The 21,397-nt window shown below is 40.0% G+C and overlaps 2 protein-coding genes across 7 annotated transcripts in view; one reads left to right on the top strand and one right to left on the bottom strand.

Annotated features, from left to right (window-relative positions):
* The window catches only part of LOC140187344 (uncharacterized), a 184,558-nt gene that overhangs the window by 64,900 nt on the left and 98,261 nt on the right, over window positions 1-21,397 (bottom strand). The window lies entirely within an intron of this gene.
* The window catches only part of LOC140187342 (uncharacterized), a 452,977-nt gene that overhangs the window by 403,741 nt on the left and 27,839 nt on the right, over window positions 1-21,397 (top strand). For all 4 annotated transcript variants that reach the window (XM_072242544.1, XM_072242543.1, XM_072242546.1 and 1 more), the window contains exons 18-21: window positions 7,127-7,244; window positions 9,580-9,739; window positions 10,107-10,220; window positions 10,699-10,785. In XM_072242544.1, coding sequence (XP_072098645.1) covers window positions 7,127-7,244; window positions 9,580-9,739; window positions 10,107-10,220; window positions 10,699-10,785 — 479 coding nt within the window. The remainder of the gene's footprint in view (window positions 1-7,126; window positions 7,245-9,579; window positions 9,740-10,106; window positions 10,221-10,698; window positions 10,786-21,397) is intronic.

Raw genomic sequence — 21,397 nt, 5'->3', positions numbered from 1 at the left:
ATGATTCCGCCAGGCTTAGTAGTTAAGTCACATGTGAAGGCCAGAGCTGGACTTGGTTGTCAGAGGTTACTTGAGGCACATGTCATTGGGAGCATTTAATAAGTAGTGGGAGCTCATCCCCTCTAACCCCTCACCCCCATGCTATGATAACCATAAGGAACCCGAGGAGAGGAAATGGGGAATAAATGTAATGCCAACGAGAAGGTGAAGATCAGGGAAGCAAAACAATACAAGTAGCGATACAAGTTGCGTATTAGAATACTAAAAGGGAGAGGTTAAATATTGGTGTTACAGGATTTTCCCATTGTAGGTAGGAAGTAAAATCACATATTTGATCATTCTTTAAACAGCAAATCCCTTGATTGCTCAAGAAAAGGCACTAAGTACAGGGTGCTCTTTGAGAATCCAGGTCAGGGAATAATGTTGTTAACTGCACAATGGTTAAGAGGCAGTCATATAGAGAGACAACAGTGAAACAAGCCCTTCACCCATTGAATCAACTACACTTTTGCATATTTTTAGTCCTCACAATTTTTTAAAAATTCTTCCCATATTTTCTTCAATTTGCCCAGATTCTACCACTTACCTACACATAGGGCCAATTTACAGTAGCCAATTAATCTATCAACCTAAACATCAGTGGGGTAATGAGAATATCTGGAGAAAATTCAAAATTTAAAAAAAAATGAAAATGATGGAAATACTCAACGGGCACGGCTGAATCCTTGGGAAGAGAAACATTTCAGGCCAAATAAGCATCTTCCCACATTTTCTGTTTTTATTTTGGGTTTCCAGCATCTGCAGTTTTCGCTTTTTTTAATTTACCAGAGGAAACCTGTGTAATCTCAAGGAGAACATATAAACTTCACACAGCACAATCAGACTGAAACTAGGTCACCGAGGCTGTGACTCTTAATAGCTGAACCACTGTGCTATCCCTAACTACCGTATGATATCTTATTTCTTTCTAAGTAGACTGGTGGCAATTTGCTTTTGAAGCATCATACAAGGTTGACAAAATGTTAATCTGGGTGTCCTTAGCAGTAGAATGTCTTCCAGACTTGTAGCCTATATGTGTCATTTGTTTTACTACATACTACAATTCTAATCCACTTGAAATGGCGTAACACAAAGTGCGCTATAAGCATTATCTTAATTTATTTCAGTAGAAAGGATTAGTGTGACTTGCCAGATGTATTATGGATGGCACAAGTGCCAGATAAATGTCAGCCTTAGTCATGTGTTCTATTCTTCAGGATATGGCTTCAATGTAGTCTTTTGAAATGGAATTGTGCACTACCCCACAAATTACAAAGATAATAAGGTGACTGGATGACTATACTAATAATTCTAAAGGAAACATTTTTAATGCTACTTCAGTTTGCACAGAACATCTTTTGAGTTTTCCATGTCCATAAAATATAAATCATTGTTGAAAATTGCTAGGTTTCATGAACACTATTGTTATAGTGTGTGGGTGCTTTGTGACATAACATTCTGAGTATATACAGTACTACACACACACACGCATGACTAGGGTGCCTAAGACTTTTACATAGTACTGTACTTGTCAACGTGGAGTAGAGAGCAAGTTTGTAAGTCTGGTAGGAGACTTACAATTTTGGGAAAGACGAGGATGGAGTGCCACAGGAGGGGTGTGGGACAGGTGGCAGAAAAGGAGTACCAGGGGTGTAGCTGGCATGGGTGTAGACACACAACTCTGAGTCACCAGGTAAGGTCATTTGATTCCAAACAATTGGTTTATTGATCATTTCAGACTGTCTCTCTGGTGCTTCCTGTTCCTTCCCTTCTCCCTTCCTCTTTTCCCAACCATGGCTACCCTCCCCTGCCCCCTTCCTACTCTCAGTCCACATAGTCCACAATACAGACCCATATCAGAATCAGGTTTATCATCACTCACATATGACAAGATTTTTTTTTTTGCGGCAGTACTATAGTGCAATACATAAAATTTCTACAATACAATGCAAAAGTCTTAGGCTCCCTAGCTATGTATATGTGCCTAAGACTTTAAATAGTACTGTATTGCAGGATATTGTAGGAAAAAAGAGCACGGACTCTACACATTCAAATTGTGACATTTAAGAAGACTGGTTGGCCTAGTTGTTACAAGAGTCAAGGTGATACAAAATATATCGGAGATTTATTCAGGTACAGTTCAAAATAAGTCAAATTATAAGAAAATCACTGTGTCCTACATTTTAGGCAAAAAGATATTTACTGAAATGGCCTGTTGTTAGATCCTAATGGAAGTTTTTATTGTAGTAGATGAATGAGAGAATACGCTGATACCCATGAGCTTATACTGATGTGTATCTATAGTTGTGGGATTCTGCCTTGTGCATTTGGAAACATTTATTTCTGCTAGAGTTCAACCATTCAGCTTACATTCTGCAATTCCATTCTCTTGCTGCTCTTTCAACCCAGTAACCTCTGGAAAATTTGGGAATATTTCTAGAGAAATCATAACAGTATCATAGTTGTCTTTCCTATTGGTCTTCCATCTACTAGAACAAATCTGTTTAAGAAAAGCGGTAATGTTGACCATTCAATTTGCATTCTGCAAAAATAAAATGAAGTCCTGTCAGCTACCTTGTTTATTGAGTGGTTTTAGAAATGTTGGTTCTGTTTCCAGTTGAAATGATTCTATATCAGTTTCTATTTTAACTAAAATTTTCTCATTAGCTGATCAATAAGGTCAAGTTGAGATCTGTTCTAATAAATGCCAAGGTTGGAGTGTTTGAGTTTTAGGTAGAGATTGGATAGGCTGGGATGGTACTCACTAGACTGAAGGGGGCTGAAGAGTCACTTTATAGAGTTTCATAAAATTACGTGGGGCATAGGTTGATGGTCTTTTTCCCAGGGTAGGGAAGTCTAAAGCTATAGGGCAAAGGTAAGAGAGGAAAGATTTAAAGTGGTCTGTCTGAGGGGCAAGTTTTTCCACACAAGATGGTGGGTTTATGGAATGAGCTGGTAGAGACAGAATAGAATTACAATGTTTAAAAGATATTGGGACAGGTACATGAAAGGGAAGGGTTTAGAGAAATTTGGGTCAAATGAAGCCAAAAGGCATGAGAGTAGATTAGATTAGATAGGCATCTTGGTCAAGATATACCAATTATAATGTATAGTTACAGAAACTTCTGTATTTCAGCATTAACTGTTATCCTAGTTTAGAAGAGAATTCTTCGGGCAAATTCACGCAGGAAAGAAATGTGGATGGTGGTTTGCCTCCCAGATGCCAGGGTCTGGGATGTTTCTGATCGCGTCCATGATATCCTGAAGTGGAAAGGTGAACAGCCAGAGATCGTGGTACATATTGGTACCAATGGCATAGGTAGGAAAAGGGAGGAGGTCCTGAAAACAGACTACAGGGAGTTAGGAAGGAAGTTGAGAAGCAGGACCCCAAAGGTAGTAATCTCGGGATTACTGCCTTTGCCACACGGCAGTGAATATAGGAATAGAGTGAGGTGGAGGATAAATGTGTGGCTGAGGGATTAGAGCAGGGGGCAGGGATTCAGATTTCTGGATCATTGGGACCTCTTTTCGGGCAGGCGTGACCTGTACAAAAAGGACGGGTTACACTTGAATCCGAGGGGGACCAATATCATGTCAGGCTATGGGGGAGAGTTTAAACTAGAATTGCTGGAGGGTGGGAGCCGAACTGAAGAGACGGAAGAAGGAGCGGTTGGCTCACATATAGAGAAAGCGTGAGGATAGTGCGAGAGGGAGGATAGGTAGGTGATAGAGAGGGATACGCTCAGACCGATGGTTTGAGATGTGTCTATTTTAATGCAAGATGCATGAACAAAGCAAATAGGCTTAGAGTGTGGATCAGTACTTGGAGCTATGATCTTGTGGCCATTACAGAGACTTCGATGGCTCAGGGACAGGAATGGCTATTTCGAGTGCCAGGCTTTAGATGTTTCAGAAAGGACAGGGAGGGAGGCAAAAGAGGTGGGGGTGTGGCGCTGCTGATCAGAGATAGTGTCATGGCTGCAGAAAAGGAGGAAGTCATGGAGGGATTGTCCACTAGGGTCTCTGGGTGGAAATTCAGAAACAAGAATGGGTCAATAAGTCTGCTGGGTGTTTTTATAGATCACCCAATAGTAAGAGGGACATTGAGGAGCAGATAGGGAGACAGATTCTGGAAAGGTGCAATAATAACAGGGCTGTTGTGATGGGAGAGTTCAATTTCCCAAATATTGATGGCCATCTCCATAGAGCAAGGGGTTCAGATGGGTTGGAGTTTGTTAGGTATGTTCAGGAAGGTTTCCTGACACAATATGTAGATAAGCCTACAAGAGGAGAGGCTGTTCTTGATCTGGTATTAAGACCAAGTTAGGAAAGCGTTTAATTGGAGTAAGAGGAAATATGAAGCTATCAGGCAAAAACTTGGAAGCATAAATTGGGAACAGATGTTCTCAGGAAAATGTTACGGCAGAAATGTGGCAAATGTTCAGCAGATATTTACGTGGCGTTCTGCATAGGTATGTTCCAATGAGACAGGGAAAGGATGGTAGGATACAGGAACCGTGGTATACAAAGGCTGTTGAAAATCTAGTCAAGAAGAAAAGAAAAACTTATGAAAGGTGCAAAAAAAAAAACTAGGTAATGATAGCGATCTAGAAGATTATAAGGCTAGCAGGAAGGAGCTTAAGAATGAAATTAGGAGAGCCAGAAGGGGCCATGAAAAGGCCTTGGCGAGCAGGATTAAAGAAAACCCGCCAAGGCATTCTACGAGTATGTGAAGAGCAAGAGGAAAAGACGTGGCAGAATAGGACCCATCAAGTGTGACAGTGGAAAAGTGTGTATGGAACCAGAGGAGATAGCTGAGGTACTTAGTGAATACTTCAGTATTCACTACAGAAAAGGATCTTGGCGATTATAGGGATGACTTGCAGCAGATTGAAAAACTTGAACATATAGACATTAAAAAAGAGGATGTGCTGGAGCTTTTGGAAAGCATCAAGTTGGATAAGTCTCTAGGACCAGACAAGATGTACCCCAGGCTACTGTGGGAGGCGAGGGAGGAAATTGCTGATTGATTCTTAGCAGTGTGGAGGATCAGAGGGATCTTTGCATCATCGATGGGGACGGGGGATGGTCTGGAGGATTGGAGGGTTGCAGATGTTGTTCCGTTTTTCAAGAAAGGGAGTAGAGATAGCCCAGGAAATTATAGACCAATGAGTCTTACTTCAGTGGTTGGTAAGTTGATGGAAAAGGTCCCCTGAGAGGCAGGATTTATGAGCATTTGGAGAGCCATAATATGATTAGGAATAGTCAGCATGGCTTTGTCAAAGGCAGGTCGTGCCTTACGGGCCTGATTGAATTTTTTGAGGATGTGACTGAACACATTAATGAAGGTAGAACCATAAATGTAGTGTATATGGATTTTAGCAAGGCATTTGATAAGGTTACCCCATGAAAGGCTTATTGAGGAAGTAAGGAGGCATGGGATCCAAGGGGACATTGCTCTGTGGATCCAGAAATGGCTTGCCCACAGAAAGCCAAGAGTGGTCCAATGACCAGTGGTGTACCTCAGGCATCTCTTCTGGGACCCGTACTCTTTGTGATTTTTATAAATGACCTGGATGAGGACGTGGAGGGATGAGTTAGTAAATTTGCTGATGACACAAAGGTTGGGGTGTTCTGGATAGTGTGGAGGGCTGTCAGAGGTTACAGACATTGATAGGTTGCAAAATTGGGCTGAGAAGTGGCAGGTGGAATTCAACCCAGTTAAGTGTGAGATGGTTAATTTTGGTAGGTCAAATATGATGGCAGAATATAGTATTAATGGTAAGATTCTTGGCAGTGTGGAGGATCAGGGGGATCTTGGGGTCCGAGTCCATAGGACACTCAAAGCTGCTACGCAGGTTGACTCTGTGGTTAAGAAGGCATATGGTGCATTGGCCTTTATCAACCAGATGATTGAGCTGAGAGGTAATGTTGCAGCTATATAGGACCCTGGTCAGACCCCACTTGGATTACTGTGCTCAGTTCTGGTCACCTCACTACAGGAAGGATGTGGAAACTATAGAAAGGTTGGAGAGGAGATTTGCAAGGATGGTGCCTGGATTGGGGAGCATGCCTTACGAGTATAGGTTAAGTGAACTTGGCCTTTTCTCCTTGGAGTGATGGAGGATAAGAGGTGACCTGCTAGAGGTATGTAAGATGATGAGAGGCATTGATCCTGCGGATAGTCAGACACTTTTTCCCAGGGCTGAAATGGCTATCATGAGAGGGCACAATTTTAAGGTGCTTGGAAGTAGGTACAGAGATGTCAGGGTTAAGTTTTTTATGCAGAGAGTGGTGAGTGTGTGGAATAGGCTGCTGGCGACGGTGGTGGAGGTGGATACGATGCAGTCTTTTAAGAGACTCCTGGATAGACACATGAAGCTCTGAAAAGTAGAGGGCAATGGGTAATCCTATGTAATTTTTTAAGTAAGTACATGTTCGGCACAGCATTGTGGGCCAAAGGACCTGTATTGTGCTGTAGGTTTTTGATGTTTCTATGTTTCTAAACTGAAAGGATGAAAGATGAGTGTCTATCTCTGCAAAAGGGATGTTAAACTGTTGAACAGCAAAAAAAAATGTGCTTGAAGATTGCGGATTTTCTGGTATTCAACCCATTATCTCATTATTTTCTGGAAGCTTAGGAATTGTTACATTTTGTAGCCTCCCTGTCTTACAAGAGTTATAATTTTTTAAATCTTGCTTCTGTTGCTTCAGTCTTTGATTTGCTTTGTGCTGCAGCACTGGTTCATTTATATTTTTTATCAATAGGAGATTTCAGTGTATAAAATTAGACCAAAATTATATGATTTAAAATAAGTTTATTAAAATAGCAAGAATTATCTTGGTGCAACTAGCTGCTTAATGGTAAATCGACTTGGTGGCCCATTTTCATGCTGTATGAATCAAAGATTTTCAATGGAGAAGGGTGACAGAATGTCACAACATCTTTCTCTAAATACTTCATGGCATCACTGCCATCAGCTAGGAAACGCAGTTAAAGCAAATTTAAATTATTTTATCCTTTTGGCATTCTCTCTTGCAGGTTTTCAAGTTTCTAGTTTTGAAATCTGATTTCTTTTTTAAATAGCCATTGAAGCAATGAAGAATGCACACCGTCTGGAGCTTGACCGTGAATTGGAAAGGATTCGGAAATCTCAAAACAGTAACGTAAATGCAGACCTTGATGAAATATGCAAACAGCATGAGTAAGTACAAAATGAATTGTTTTAAATATGCAGCCAAATTCAAATATTGGCCATGCTTTGTCTTGAGTCAGTTTCTTGGATGTTATCCATTTACAGGCATTTTTGTTTCAGATGTATCTCAGAAGTAGTACTGTATTTCATGAATAGTGTTGAGACACCCACATTTATTACCAAGCTATTAATGACATACTGTTTAATAGTGCCCTTACTTTGAGGTATTGCAAAATAAGATGGGAAGGAATATTGCCTTTCATCCAATCACCTCTAACGCACATAATTAGTTTTGAGACTTTACTTCGTATTTCTAATACCGTATTAGAGCTTATGATGTACACCTATCAGTATCTATTTGCTGAAGAGAAGGATTGGCAATGGGAGAGAACATTCTATGAGCAGTTAATTATTTAAGCGGGTTTAGGTGATTTTGTTGATCCAAGTGTGAACCAGCAACTATTTTTTGACACTTTCTGTCAATTGATAAGATGCATTGCTGCTTCAGTAATTTGACTTTGTTATATTATTGGTAAGATCTTGCCATTCACCTCCAAAATAGATGTGAAGAACAGAGTGCTGAAAAGATAAAGGAAAGCTTTTGAACAAAAGAAACTAAAGGAAGAGGCCATTCAAAGTGGGAATAAAGTAAAATAAAAGATACAAACTATTAAATTGCCATGATAAATCTTATGCAAGCTATAAGTAAAATAATGAATGAATAAATTTACTTCTGCTTTAGCAATAGGTTTAAAACAGCATTTTGATGTGTTTTGGATAGTGACCTTAATAGCAAAATTGAAATCAGTGGTAAGATTTTTATGATAATATATGACTAAAAATAAATGTGTTAAAATCAATTGCAAGCATTAACACAAGAGATTCTGCAGATTCTGAAAACTCAGAGTAACACACACAAAATGCTAGAGGAACTCAGCAAGTCAGTCAGCATAGAAAGAAATAAAAAGTCAACATTTCAGGCCGAGACCCTCCGAAGCATTGCAATTATTTTGAATAGTTTAAACAATATTAAATATAATGCATCCTTTTTGCCATAGATTAAGATTATTTAGGTTATTTCATAAATTTTTCCTTGTACTATTAATGTAGCCCATTACACCACTAGTTTATAGGAAATTTGCTAATCCTTGCAATCCTGTAGTTCAAAGCATGCATTTCTAATTGTCTGCGTTATCAGTGAGAGGGATTGGATCTCACCATGATGTCATTAGAAGATACCAGACAAGGTCTAGATGTTTCTCCATAAAGAGGATGGAAAAGGTGGTTCACTCAGATTGATCTGGCATATCAAGAAGCAGGCAATTCCAGAAAGATAATACCCAAGGCCCAGAAATAAATTATCCAGCCATTTAGATGATTAGAATGCATTTTTCAACCATGAATCTAAAATCTCTGTCCTATCTATGAAGGAAGAACATACAGAATGGCAGTGAGAACCTCAGATATGCATTGGAAGGATGTGAAAACCTTGTGTAAACCTCCTCACAAATGCCCCATCTGTGGAAGAGTCTGCAATTCCCAACTCAAAATCAATAAAGCTGGTGTGGAAGTAAATCATCCTAGATCCTAAAGGACTGTTTAGTTACCAGTATAACTGATGATAACTAAATAGTCCAGGGCTGATAAGGACCTTGCCTTGGAATGTCCTTTCCTCCCCAGATGCTGCATGGCCTGCTGAGTTCCTCAGCATTTTGTTTGTTTTCCAGATCCCAGCATCTGCAGTTTCTTGTGTCACCAACGTGACAAATCTTTTACTGTGAAATGTTGCACCCAATCAAAAAAAATCCTCTTATGTTGAATTTTGTTTAGAGTCATGTGATAAGTTATTCTACAGTACTTTATACCGTAAGTTCACATTTGAGTACTCAGTGGTAAAATGGGAAAGAACTCTACCTTTTCTGCAATCTCCATTGAGAATTCATAATAGGCCGGTATCCTTCGCACAGCTGAACCAAATCTCCATTAGGAAATTAGGAGAACATAGAAATTTAGATTGACTCTTGTATTTCTGTAATAGCATAACCCAACTTAATTTTGGGGAAGATAATCTGATATCTAATACACAATTGAGAAAATGTTTTGCAGTACATCCAGCTTCCTACTACATAGTCCTGCCCATCTCTGCTCACCATATCACTTTTCCAACTACCCAAGCCTAACTGAAGCAACTAAATGCTTTTGGAATAGAAAGGAAAGACTCCCACTCATTATAGTTGATTATGCAGAATGCCTCAATACTGAAATGCAATTAATTAATAAGGTTGAAGATTAAATGTATACATGCAGAATAGGTGCAATGAATTATTTCAAATTTGTTTAACAGTGAAGAGTTGGCATCATTGCATCGAGAAATTGAAGTCCTCTCTGAACAGTATTCACAGAAGTGTCTAGAAAATGCACACTTAGCTCAAGCTTTGGAAGCAGAACGGCAGGCATTAAGACAATGCCAGCGTGAAAACCAAGAATTAAATGCACATAACCAGGTATGATGTGTATTACTCTATCCCATAATACAGCAATCATATGAGAAGAATATGCCACTGCTAAAATATTCTATAAAATTTTAGTGTTGATGTATAAACAATAGGAACAGGGTGAGGACATTTACCTCATTGAATTTGTTCTGAGATTTAGCGAACTCTTTTTTCATTTGTCACCTAACTACACAGAAAGTAAATTCATCATCCTATAATTAATATTTGGTCAACATCCTCCCTTTCTCCCTCCAGCTCTCTCTCTCCCTCCCCGTCCCACTGCCTTCCCCTATTATTTTGACTGATAAATATCTGTTAAAGAAGATACTGAGCATGTAGCGTTGTGTATCTTATTGAGCTTTATTGTTCCTAACAGGAGCTGAATAATCGTTTAGCTGCAGAGATAACACGGTTAAGGACAATGATGACGAGTGACAAGGGAGGTGATGCTACTACTTTATCACAAGGCAAAGAAGTATATGAACTAGAGGTAAGTATATATGTTAACATTAGATAAAAGCCAATCTTAGGTTTGTTCCTGGTTAGGATTTTAATTATACTAGACTGCAACACTGACTAGCTCCCACTTAGGAATATCTGAGCCTTGGGATTCTCAGAGTTATGTGATATTATTTTTCTTGTGTTTGGTTGGAGACATAAGATGGTAGATTGGGACCAGCAGTATAGGAAACATTGGGGAACAAGAGGTCATGCTTTAGATGAAGTGAACAGATCAGTTGAAAAGTAAGCTTTTAAGATAGAATTTTATTAAATAAAGTGCAGTTCACATTTTGATAATAAATGGACCCAATTTATTTGTTACTGTAATGTATGAAATAAGAAATTTTAAATCTTAGTATAAATTTAGCACAATGCCTTCTCAATTGTAAAAGCATTCCATTTATTTTGCTTTGTAGTTTTTACTGAAATATTCTTATATATAATGTAGTTATCTTTGTTCTGTTCAGGTATTGCTGAGGGTCAAGGAATCAGAAATTCAGTACCTTAAACAGGAAATTAATTCATTAAAAGATGAACTACAGACTGCTCAGCGTGTAAGTAGTCTCGTCTATCTGTTCTTGATAGTAGCTTTTTATTAATTTTTGTTCCACTGAATAGTGTTTTTAAATAATTTCATCTTCTTTGTGTTCTGCATGTTCTGAATGTGAAGAACCTAGTTTAGGATCCTATCCTCCTTTGGTCCTTCCAATGAGGATCCAAATAGTGAACGCCAACAGAATATTCAACTGTGGAATCTTTGCAGATAACTAATATCCTGTTGTCATATGATATCCATATACAGTAGCTTCTAGCAGCAATGTATAAGTATTAATTAGGGATTGGAGTTCTGATTCCCTTACCCAACCCATCTTCCCAAGAAGTATTAGCATCATAATTTCAAATACAATTCCCATTGAGATTGGCTCGCAGTTCAGGAATACAATTTGTGACAACCTGAAATACACATCAATCTAGTCATTTCTTTTTATGAGTGCCTTTGGTAAATTTGTTTGCATTCAGTCCTGGTGATCTCAGGATTGCTACCTGTGCCACATGCTAATAAGGCTAGAAATACGAAGATATTTCTCTATTGGGAAGAAATAATAAATACTAACAAGATACAAGGATCTATATACAGTACTGTGCAAAAGTCTTGGGCACTGTAACAAAAATTCTGTAAAGCAAAGATGCTTTCAAAATTAATGAAATGAAAAGTTTCTAAATATCAAAAAAAAACTAAAGAGCAGCAAACAGTTAAAAAATAAATCAAATCAATGTTTGGTGTGACTACTCTCTGCCTTTAAAGCTGTCTGAATTCTCTTAGATATACTGTCATGGTTTTGTGAGAAACTGGGTTGGTAGGTTGTTCCAAGCATTGTGGAGAACTTGCTACAGTTCCGCAGAATTTGGCTGTCTGGCTTGCTGCTGTGTCACTTGCTTCTGTCTCTCTAGGTAATCCCAGACAGCCTCAATGATGTTAAGATTAGGAGGGCTCTGTGGAGGCCATACTATCTGTTGCAGAACTCCTTGTTCTTTTTGCTGAAGATAGTCCTTTATGACCCTGGCCGTGTGTTTGGGGACAATTGATGAAGAATGATATTGGCACCGATCAGACACCTCCCTGATGGTATTGTGTGATGGATGAGAATCTGCTTGTACTTCTCAGCATTGAAGATTCCATTAATTCTGACCAGATCACCAACTGCATTTGCAGAAATAGAGCCGCAAACCTGCAAGGAACCTCCACCGGTCTTTACTGTTGGCTGCAGACGTTCATCCATGTAGCTCTTCTATGAACAAATTGCTTCCCTTTTGAGCCAGAAGTTTCACATCTTAACTTGTTGAGCCAGAGCATTTGCTGCCATTGTTCAGCACTCCCTCCTTGTGTTTTTGTGCTGAGGTATGTCTCTTGGCTTTGTTTCCACTTTGGTGGAATGGCTTTTTGGCATCAATTCTTCCATGAAGACCACTTCTGACAAGACCTCTCTGAACTATAGAGGGGTGTACTTGGGTTCCAGTGGTTTCTGTGAGTTCTGAGCTGATAGCAGTACTGGACTACTTCAGATTTGGAAAAGATACCAGTTTAATGTACCTCTTGTCTGATGCACTCAGTTTCTGTGACTGGCACTGCATTTCTGGTCCTTCGCCTTGCCCGTTTGTTTGTGCTTCTTCAGAAGAGCTTGGACAGCATATCTTGAAACTCCTGTCTGCCACAAAATTTCTGCTTGGGCAAGCCCTTGCTGATGTAACATGACCACCTTGTTTCTTTTTGCTATGCTCACTCTTGCCATTGTGTAAGAATTAATGATTTGAAGGTTAAACTGTCACAGCCTCTCCTTTTAGTTTGGTTATCCTTTGCCCAGTTTGATTCCTTCTACATCCTTTTCTCTTTCAGTTATTCAGTTTAGTTCATTAAACTCATTATGCCCTTGATCATTCCTGTTTGTTACCTTTCTTTAATCATGCACTGAGCTATATGCCTACAAAGTGATTGTTTTTATTTGAAAAGTTGTTGATTACTTAAAATGTTCCTTTATTTAATGAAATACAAAAATATCCCTTAACATTTAATTTTTTGGAAAATGAATGTTTGGAAATCTAAAATTTGTTTGCTGACACACTAATGCAGGAGACAAAAATTAAACATCTAAAATAAAATTTTTATTAAAAATCTAGGATGCCTATGACTTTTGCACGGTATTGTAATCAGGGTGGTCTGCATCTGAATGGGGGGGGGGGGGGGGGACTAACATCTGAGCAGGAAGGTTAGCCAGTGTTGCTCCGAGGGTTTAAACTAGAGTTGCATTGGAACCTTAGTGCCAGGGCAAGAGCAAAAATAAGGATGTAATGCTGAGGCTTTATAAGGCATTGATTAGACCGCACTTGAAGTATTATGAGCAGTTTTGGGCCCCTTATCAATGAAAGGATGTGCTGGCATTGGAGAGAATCAGAGGAGGTTCAGAGCTATGGTCCCAGGAATGAAAGGGTTAACATATGAGGAGCGCTTAATGGCTCTGGACCATGTTATCACTGGAGCTCAGAAGGATGAGGGGGATCTCATTTAAACTTATCAAATATTGTGAGGCAACCCAAAATTGTGTCAGAATTGAGGGACATCCATTTAGAACAGATGAGGAAACATTTCTTTAGCCAGAGGGTGGTGCATTTTTGGAATTCTTTGCCACAGACGACTGTGCAAGCCAAGTCATTCGGTATATTTAAGGCAAAGGTTGATAGGTTCTTGATTAATCAGGGTGTCAAAGGTTATGTGGAGAAGGCAGGGGGATGTGTTTGAGAGGGAAAATAAATCAGCCATGATGGAATAGTGGAGCACTCTTAATGGGTTAAATGGCCTAATTCTGCTCCTAGGTCCTATGGTAGCTCATAGAGTGGTTGTGGGGAAAGTAGATGTCAAGTCTACATACAAGGACAGGAACCAAAAAGTTGAATGTGGTGTACTTGTGTTCTGAGTTACGTGTATTTCAGTGTCTGGAGTATTGTAGGTAAGGCAGATGAGCAGCTCGTGGAATTATTATATTGTAGCCATTCGTGGCACTTGGTTGCAGGAAGAGCAGGGGTTCTGTTGCTTTGGACCTGATAGTTTTAAAGGGAGAGGATTGGCATTGCCAGTCAGGGAAAAGGAAAAAGGTCCCAGCAGTGCTCAGAGACAAACCAGAGAGCTCATTGACTGGGGTTATATGGGTGGAATTGAGGAGTAAAAAAAGGATGACCATGTTAATGGGGATTATATTATAGATCTCACAGTAGTAAGCAAGATTTAGAGGAGCAAATTTGTAGGGATTGCAGACATTTGCAAGAAAACTAAGGTTATGATGATAAATGATTTTAACTTTTCACATACTGACTGTAAAAAGACTGAATGGGATAAAGTTTGTCAAATGTTTTCAGGAAATTCTCCTTAATAAGTATGTAGAGGTCCCAGCTAGAGAGAGTGTGATTCTGGATCTCCTATTGGGGAATAAGACAGGACAGGTGATAGAGGTGTGTGTAGGGGAAGCTTTGAATCTAGTGATCATAATTTCATTGGTTTCAAGAGAAGGATAGGACTGGTCCTCAGATTGAGGATCTAAATTGAAGGAAGGCCAACTTTGATGGCATCAGAAAGGATCTGGGATAAGTTCTTTTTGGCAAATGCGAGGCCTTCAAACATGAGGGTACAGAGTTTGTATCTTCCTTTTAGAATAAAAGGCAAGGCTAACAGGTTGAGGTAACATTGGTTGTCAAAGGATATTGAGGCCCTTGTTTAAAACAAAAAAGAGATGCATAGCAGGTATAGGCAGCAAGGAACAAAATGAGGTATTTGCGTTCAGGAGATGGAAGCTGAAGCAAAACAATAGTGAGGTTAAGGACTATATACAGGTTACAGAAGATGAAGTATGTGCTGTCCTGGGGCAGGTTAGGGTGCATAAGTCCCCAAGCATAACGAGGTGTTCTTTTGGTCCTTGTGGGAGGCTAGTGCAAAAATTGTAGGGGCCCTGGAAGAAGTATTTAAAACTTCCACAACCACAGGTAAGGTGCCAGAGGACTGGAAGATATCTAATGTTGATCTGTTGTTCAGGAAAGGCTCTAAGAATAAGCTGGGAAATTAGACTGGTGAGGTTGTCATTAGTGGGTAAGTTATTGGAAGGTATTCTGAGGGACTGGATATATAAGTATTTAAATAGACAGGGCCTGATTAAGGATAGTCAACATAGCTTTGTGTGAGGTAAGTCTTGTCAAATCAATCTTATAAAGTTTTTTGAAGAGGTTACCAGGAAAGTTGATGAAGGCAAGGCAATAGACGTTGTCTATATGGCTTTCAGCAAGGCCTTTGACAAAGTCCAGAATGAGAGGCTGGTCCAGAAGGTTCTATTGATTGTCTTCAAGGAGAAGCCAGAGATGATGATGATGACATCGACTCAGGCCTGAGAGGCCAGCGTCGGGCATTTTCATGCCTTACAAGGCGCGGATCGGAAGGCTGTGTGGGGTGCCACTCCTCGCACAGACATTTCGCCGTGTTTTTCTTTATTTTACGAGGTCGAGTTGCGAGCTCAACACTCAACCTGGCACAGATGGAAAGCGTACTCGGAAAGCGACTGGGTTCGAACCTGGGAACCTCCGTTCCAGAGTCCGGTGCTAATGTCACTGTGCCACCAGCCGACCAAGAAGCCAGAGAGTTGTTAGTAATTGGTTGCCTCTCAGACTAATGGTGTGTCACGGGGATTGGTGCTGGGTCTGTTGTTGTTTGTCATTTATATTAATGATTCGGATAATAAATTGATAAACTGAATTAGCAAATTTGTAGATGACACCAAGATTGGGGAAACAGTGGACAGCAAGGGAGACTATCAAAGCTTACAGCAGGATCTGGACCAGCTGGAAAAATGGGCCGAAAGATGTTGCACCTTGGGAGGACAAACCAGAGCGGGACTTACATAGAGGAGTACAGTAAATCAAAGGGATCTGGGAATACAAATGGTGTCACAGGTATATAGGGTCATAAAGCGAGCTTTTGGCACATTGGCCTTCATAAGTCAGAGGATTGAATACAAAAATTGAGATGTTGTGTTGAAATTGTATACATTTGTGAGGCCAAATCTGGAGTATTATGTGCAGGAAAGATAATAAGGTTGAAAGAGTACAGAGAAAATTTACAAGGATGTTGTTGAGACTTGAGGACCTAAGTTATCGGAAAACGTTGACTAGATTAGGAGCTTATTCCCTGGAACGTAGGAGAATAAAAGGAGATTTGACAGAGGTATACAGAATTATGAGGGATATGGATAGGATAAATGCAAGCGGACTTTTTCTATTGAGGTTGGTTGAGACTAGAACTAGAGGTTACAAGTTAAAGGTGAAGGGTGAAATATTTAAGGAGAGTCGGGAGGTGCGAGTGTGGTATGAGCTGTCAGTAGGGGTGATTGATGTGGGTTTGGTTGTGACATTTGTTGTGAAGTTTGGATAAATACATGGATGGGAGTGGTACGGAGGGCTATGGTCCAAGTGTGAATCAATGGGTCCAGGAAGAGTAACAGATCGGCATTGACTAGATGGGCCCAAGGGCCTGTTTCTGTTCCGTAGTGCTTCATGACTATTCTTCACATTTGTGTGCAGTTATATTGAATTGCTAAATTTTTAATGTAAAGTCAAAAGCTATATTACTGGATGAAGTTTTTACTCAGCTTTTGTTTAGTTGCTATTCTTATAAAGTCTTTGGGAAGTTTTGTTTTTTTCAAGGATGTTGAAGTAGGGGAGAAAAAACTTATAATGGTGCATAAGTAGAAACTTGCTTAAAGTAAAGATAACTGTTGTCAGTTTTCCATAAGGTGTTCAGTGTCAAGAACATTAAAATTCATCTGCTTACATTATTATCAATCAAAGAGACTGTAATAAGAAGAACGTTGTGTCTGTCAATCATTGCTTATCCAGGTAGAAGTTTCTACCTCCTACCCAAAATCCACAAACCTGCTTGTCCAGGTAGACCTATTGTTTCAGCTTGTTCCTGCCCCACTGAGCCCATATCTGCATATCTCAACTTTGTTTATTCCCCCTGGTTCAGTCCCTTCACACCTACATCTGTGACACCTCACACGCTCTTGATCTTTTCAAGGATTTCAGGTTCTCTGGCCCCCATCATCTTATTTTTACTATAGATGTCAAGTCTCTGTACACTTCAATCCACCACCAGGAAGGCCTCAAAGCTCTCTGTTTCTTTCTGGACAGCAGAACCAGCCAGTTCCCTTCCACTACCACTCTCCTCCGCCTAGTAGAACTTGTCCTCACTCTAAATAATTTCTCCTTTAGGTCCTCCAGTTCCTTCAAACAAAAGGGGTAGCCGTGGGCACTCATATGGGTCCCAGCTATGCCTGCCTGTTTGTCGGCTACCTGGAACAGTCTATGTTGCAAACCCACACTGGTGACTGTCCAGCACTTTTCCTATGCTACATCAACAACTGCATTGGTGCTGCTTCCTGCATCCATGCTGAACTTGTCAATTTCATCCACTTTGCCTCCACCCAGCTCGCAAATTCACCTTGGTCCATTTCCAACACTTCCCTTCCCTTTTTCGATCTCACTGTCTCTACCTCCAGAGCAACACTCAATATGCTGGAAAAACTCAGCAGGTCGGGCAGCGTCGGTGGAAACGATAAGTCGACGTTTGGGGCCGGAACCCTTCATCAGGACTGAAGATAGAAGGTGGGGGAGGGTTGGAAGAAGGCTCATATTTTCAGTTGAAAAACCAGTAATTTGAAAGATAAAGGGGTGGGGGAGGGGAAGCAGGGATGTCATAGGCAGGAAAACAATGGGTAGTAGAAGAAGGAGGCGGAATCATGAGGGAGATGATAGGCAGCTGGGGAGGGGGGGGCAGAGTGAAATAGGGATAGGGGAAGGAAGGGGGAGGGAATTACCGGAAGTTGGAGAATTCTATGTTCATACCAAGGGGCTGGAGACTACCTAGATGGTATATGAGGTGTTGCTCCTCCAACTTGAGCTTAGCCTCATCATGGCAGTAGAGGAGGCCATATATGGACATATCTGATTGGAAATGGGAAGCAGAGTTGAAGTGGGTGGCTACCGGGAGATTCTGTCTGTTGTGGCGGACGGAGTGGAGGTGCTTGACGAAGCGGTCCCCCAATCTGCGTCGGGTTTCACCGATGTAGAGGAGGCTGCACCAGAAGCACCAGATGCAATAGATGACCCCAACAGACTCACAAGTGAAGTGTTGCCTCACCTGGAAGGACTGTTTGGGGCCCTGAATGGTGACAAGAGAGGAGGTGTAGGGACAGGTGTAGCACTTACGCTTACAGGGATAAGTGCCAGGTGGGAGATCCGTGGGGATGGACGTGCGGATAAGGGAGTCGCGGAGGGACTGATCCCTGCGGAAAGCGGAGAGGGGTGGAGAGGTTGATCACAGCATCTGCAAATTATTTTGTGTTTACGATCTCTATCTCCAGAGACAGCTTATCCACCAATGTCTATTATAAACCAACGGACACTCACATCTACCCGGACTATACCTCATCCCACCCTGCTACTAATTTCTCAGTTTCTCTATCTCTGCTGCATCTGCTCTCAGGATGAGGCTTTACATCTTTTTCTTTTCTTTTTAAATCTTTTTATTAATTTTCAAAATTATAAACACAATAACGATGTTAATACAAAGAGATTGGAATAATCTTATTATTAATAAACATATTCAAAAAAATTTCAAATAACATAGGCATAATAGACTTCCAAACTCATGATGCAACTAATCATAAAGAAGAAAACAAATAAAAAGAAAAAAAATATATATATATATACACACACACACACACACACAAAGAAACCCCCCCCCCAAAAAAAGGAACTAAATACTAAACCCCAAAAAAAGCAAACAGAACAAAACAGGGCTAGACCAATATCTTGAATCGAACGCGTTCAGTAATGTCGTCAACTCCGCTCCTCTATTCATATATTTTAAGTTAATAAAGAAGATTTGGAAAGGTCAAATTACATCATATGAAAATGTTGCATCAAAGGTTTCCTAGTTTCTTCAAATTTAACCAAAGGATCAGAAATATCACTTCTAATTTTTTCTAAATTTAAACTTAATATAGTTTGGGAAAACCATTGGAATGTAATGGGAGGATTGGTTTCCTTCCAGTTCAATAAAATAGATCCTCTGGCCATTAAAGTAACAAATGCTATCATCCAACAGGCTGAAGAAGACAAAGATCTATGTTCTACCATTGGCAATCCAAAAATTGCTGTAATAGGATGGGGTTGTAAATCAAAACATAGAACTGTTGAGATAATATCAAAAGTATCTTTCCAATATTTTTCCAAGAGAGGACAGGACCAAAACATATGAGTTAAAGAAGCCACCTCAGAGTGACATCTGTCACAAATAGGGTTTATACGGGAATAAAAACAGGCTAATTTATCTTTAGACATATGGGCTCTGTGCACTACTTTAAATTGTATTAATGTATATTTGGCACATATAGAAGAAGTACTAACTAATTGAAAGATTTTATCCCATTTCTTTATAGGTAGACGAAGTTGAAATTCCCTTTCCCATTCATTTTTAATTTTATCAGATATACCTGGCTGTAATTTCTTAGTTATATCATAGATAACTGCTATTAATCCCTTCTGGAGAGGCCATTCAGGGCCCTAAACAGTCCTTCCTAGGTATGGACTCTTGTATATCAGTGAGACCCGACATAGGTAGGGAGACTGCTTCGCCAAGCATCTACGCTCCGTCCACCAGAAAAACCAGGATATCCCAGTGGCCACCCATTTTAATTCCGTTTCCCATTCCCATTCAGATATGTCCATCCATGCCCTCCTCTGCTGTCGGGATAAGGCTGCACTTAGGTTGGAGGAACAACACCATGTATTCTATTTGGGTAGCCTCCAACCCCCCTGCCCATTGCCTCCCTCTGGTGCTCCCCTCTTTCTTTCTTCCATGGCCTTCTGTCTCTTTCACCAATCTTTGCTTCATCCCTCTCCCTCCAGGTTTCACCTGTCACCTGCCGTTTCTGTCTCCCCTCCCCCCCCCCCCCACCACCACATTTCAAATCTACTCGTTAGCTTTTTTCCCTTCCAGTCCTGCCAAAGGATTTCGGCCCAAAATGTAAACTGTACTTTTTTTCCATAGATGCTGCCTGGCCTGCTGGTTCCTCCAGCATTTTGTTTGTGTCTGTCAATTATAATTAACTTTGGATAGCATCTGCAGCTAGGGAGGGAGGAGGAGGGGAGCTCCCTGCAGCTAATTTACATACCATGTAATCAAGGCAATTCTGACTACAGAGAGAACTGTGCACATATAAGCTGTGGGAAAGCACGAGAATTTTGCATCATTATGAATAGCCCCAGGCAAGCTTTGCCATTCCACGTAAATAGTTCATAGAATTTCTTAGCACTTTTAAAAAAAGTCCTTGATTTGTGGATTTTGATGCTGGAATCATGAATACAGAGTTGTGGAATGTAAAATCTGCTTACTGCTTGACTGAAAATGTTGTTATTAGACTCCTGCTCCTCAAGAATTCGATATTCATCTTTGCTTTAAAAAAATTCCAATTCTAATGCTCCTTTCTCCTCATGACTGCCATCTGTAGAACAGCTACAACAGAAGTGACAACTTCCGCTTATCATTTGGGGGAAAAAAATAATGCTTTGAGGTTTATCTGTTGCAGGAGACACAGCATCAATAGAATTGATCGAACTTGGAAACACTTTCAAAACTTCCATATTCAAACCTGAAACTGCAATTACACCATTACAGAAATATTGCAAAGGAAAAATTAAGAGATAAATTTGTCTGAATACATGCACAAATGCCAGCTCAAATTTACACTTGTCTCTATCCTCTTTTTTTTCATTCTGAAGTTACTGACTTTTAAAACATGTATAAGTATTTTCAAATGTTTTATGATTAATTTCACTACTGCATGTTTTTGTAACTGATTAAAATCATTTGGAAATGGAAGAGAAGTGTATAAACCATAAATACCAACATAAAATATTTGAGAGCAACCATCAGAAAATTTCAGTTTCTACTGTTTGTAAGTACTTGGGATTTACAATGAATGGTTGCTGCTGTATTACCAACTTAAAAATTTCAGATTTAACAGAAGTTGTTAGTGAAGATGAGTGGGACCTGGACCAACAAGAGTCCATTCAGATCTATTTAGATTCCTAATAATTTTTGTTAATTGTCGGAGATTCTGGGACAAATCCATAACTTTCCCAATTATGTTCAACTTCATGTTCCTTCACATAGGACTAGCTGTCCCAGGAGCATCTTCCTTATTCTAATAGCCCCTCTTTGTTTTAGCTTACTTATCATATTACCTCAGCCAGTTACTAAGCTGTCCTTGTGCTATTTATTAAGTCTAAAAATAATTGCAGTTGCAGATGGGAATATAGCATATTTAGCAACTTAATAGACCTGCCAATTATAAATACACCTGCTGCCATATGTGGTTGGAGTGAAGTTAGCCCGAAAGCCCTGAAAAATTTTATGACCTTGAGTGTAAGTTGCAACAGATCGATGTTTGCTTGTTATTTAGTGCCATCTAGTGTCACTGAACAAAGCGTCACCCCATGAATATCAGGCTGAATTGTGTGATCCAGCAATGATTACCAGACTGTCTGAAGATCAGTGGCAGAGCAGTG

The sequence above is a fragment of the Mobula birostris genome, chromosome 24 (genome assembly GCF_030028105.1).
Source record: "Mobula birostris isolate sMobBir1 chromosome 24, sMobBir1.hap1, whole genome shotgun sequence".
Classification (NCBI taxonomy): Eukaryota; Metazoa; Chordata; class Chondrichthyes; order Myliobatiformes; family Myliobatidae; genus Mobula; species Mobula birostris.
The sequence above is the reverse complement of the archived record's forward strand: the minus strand, read 5'-3'. Positions and strand labels throughout refer to the sequence as shown.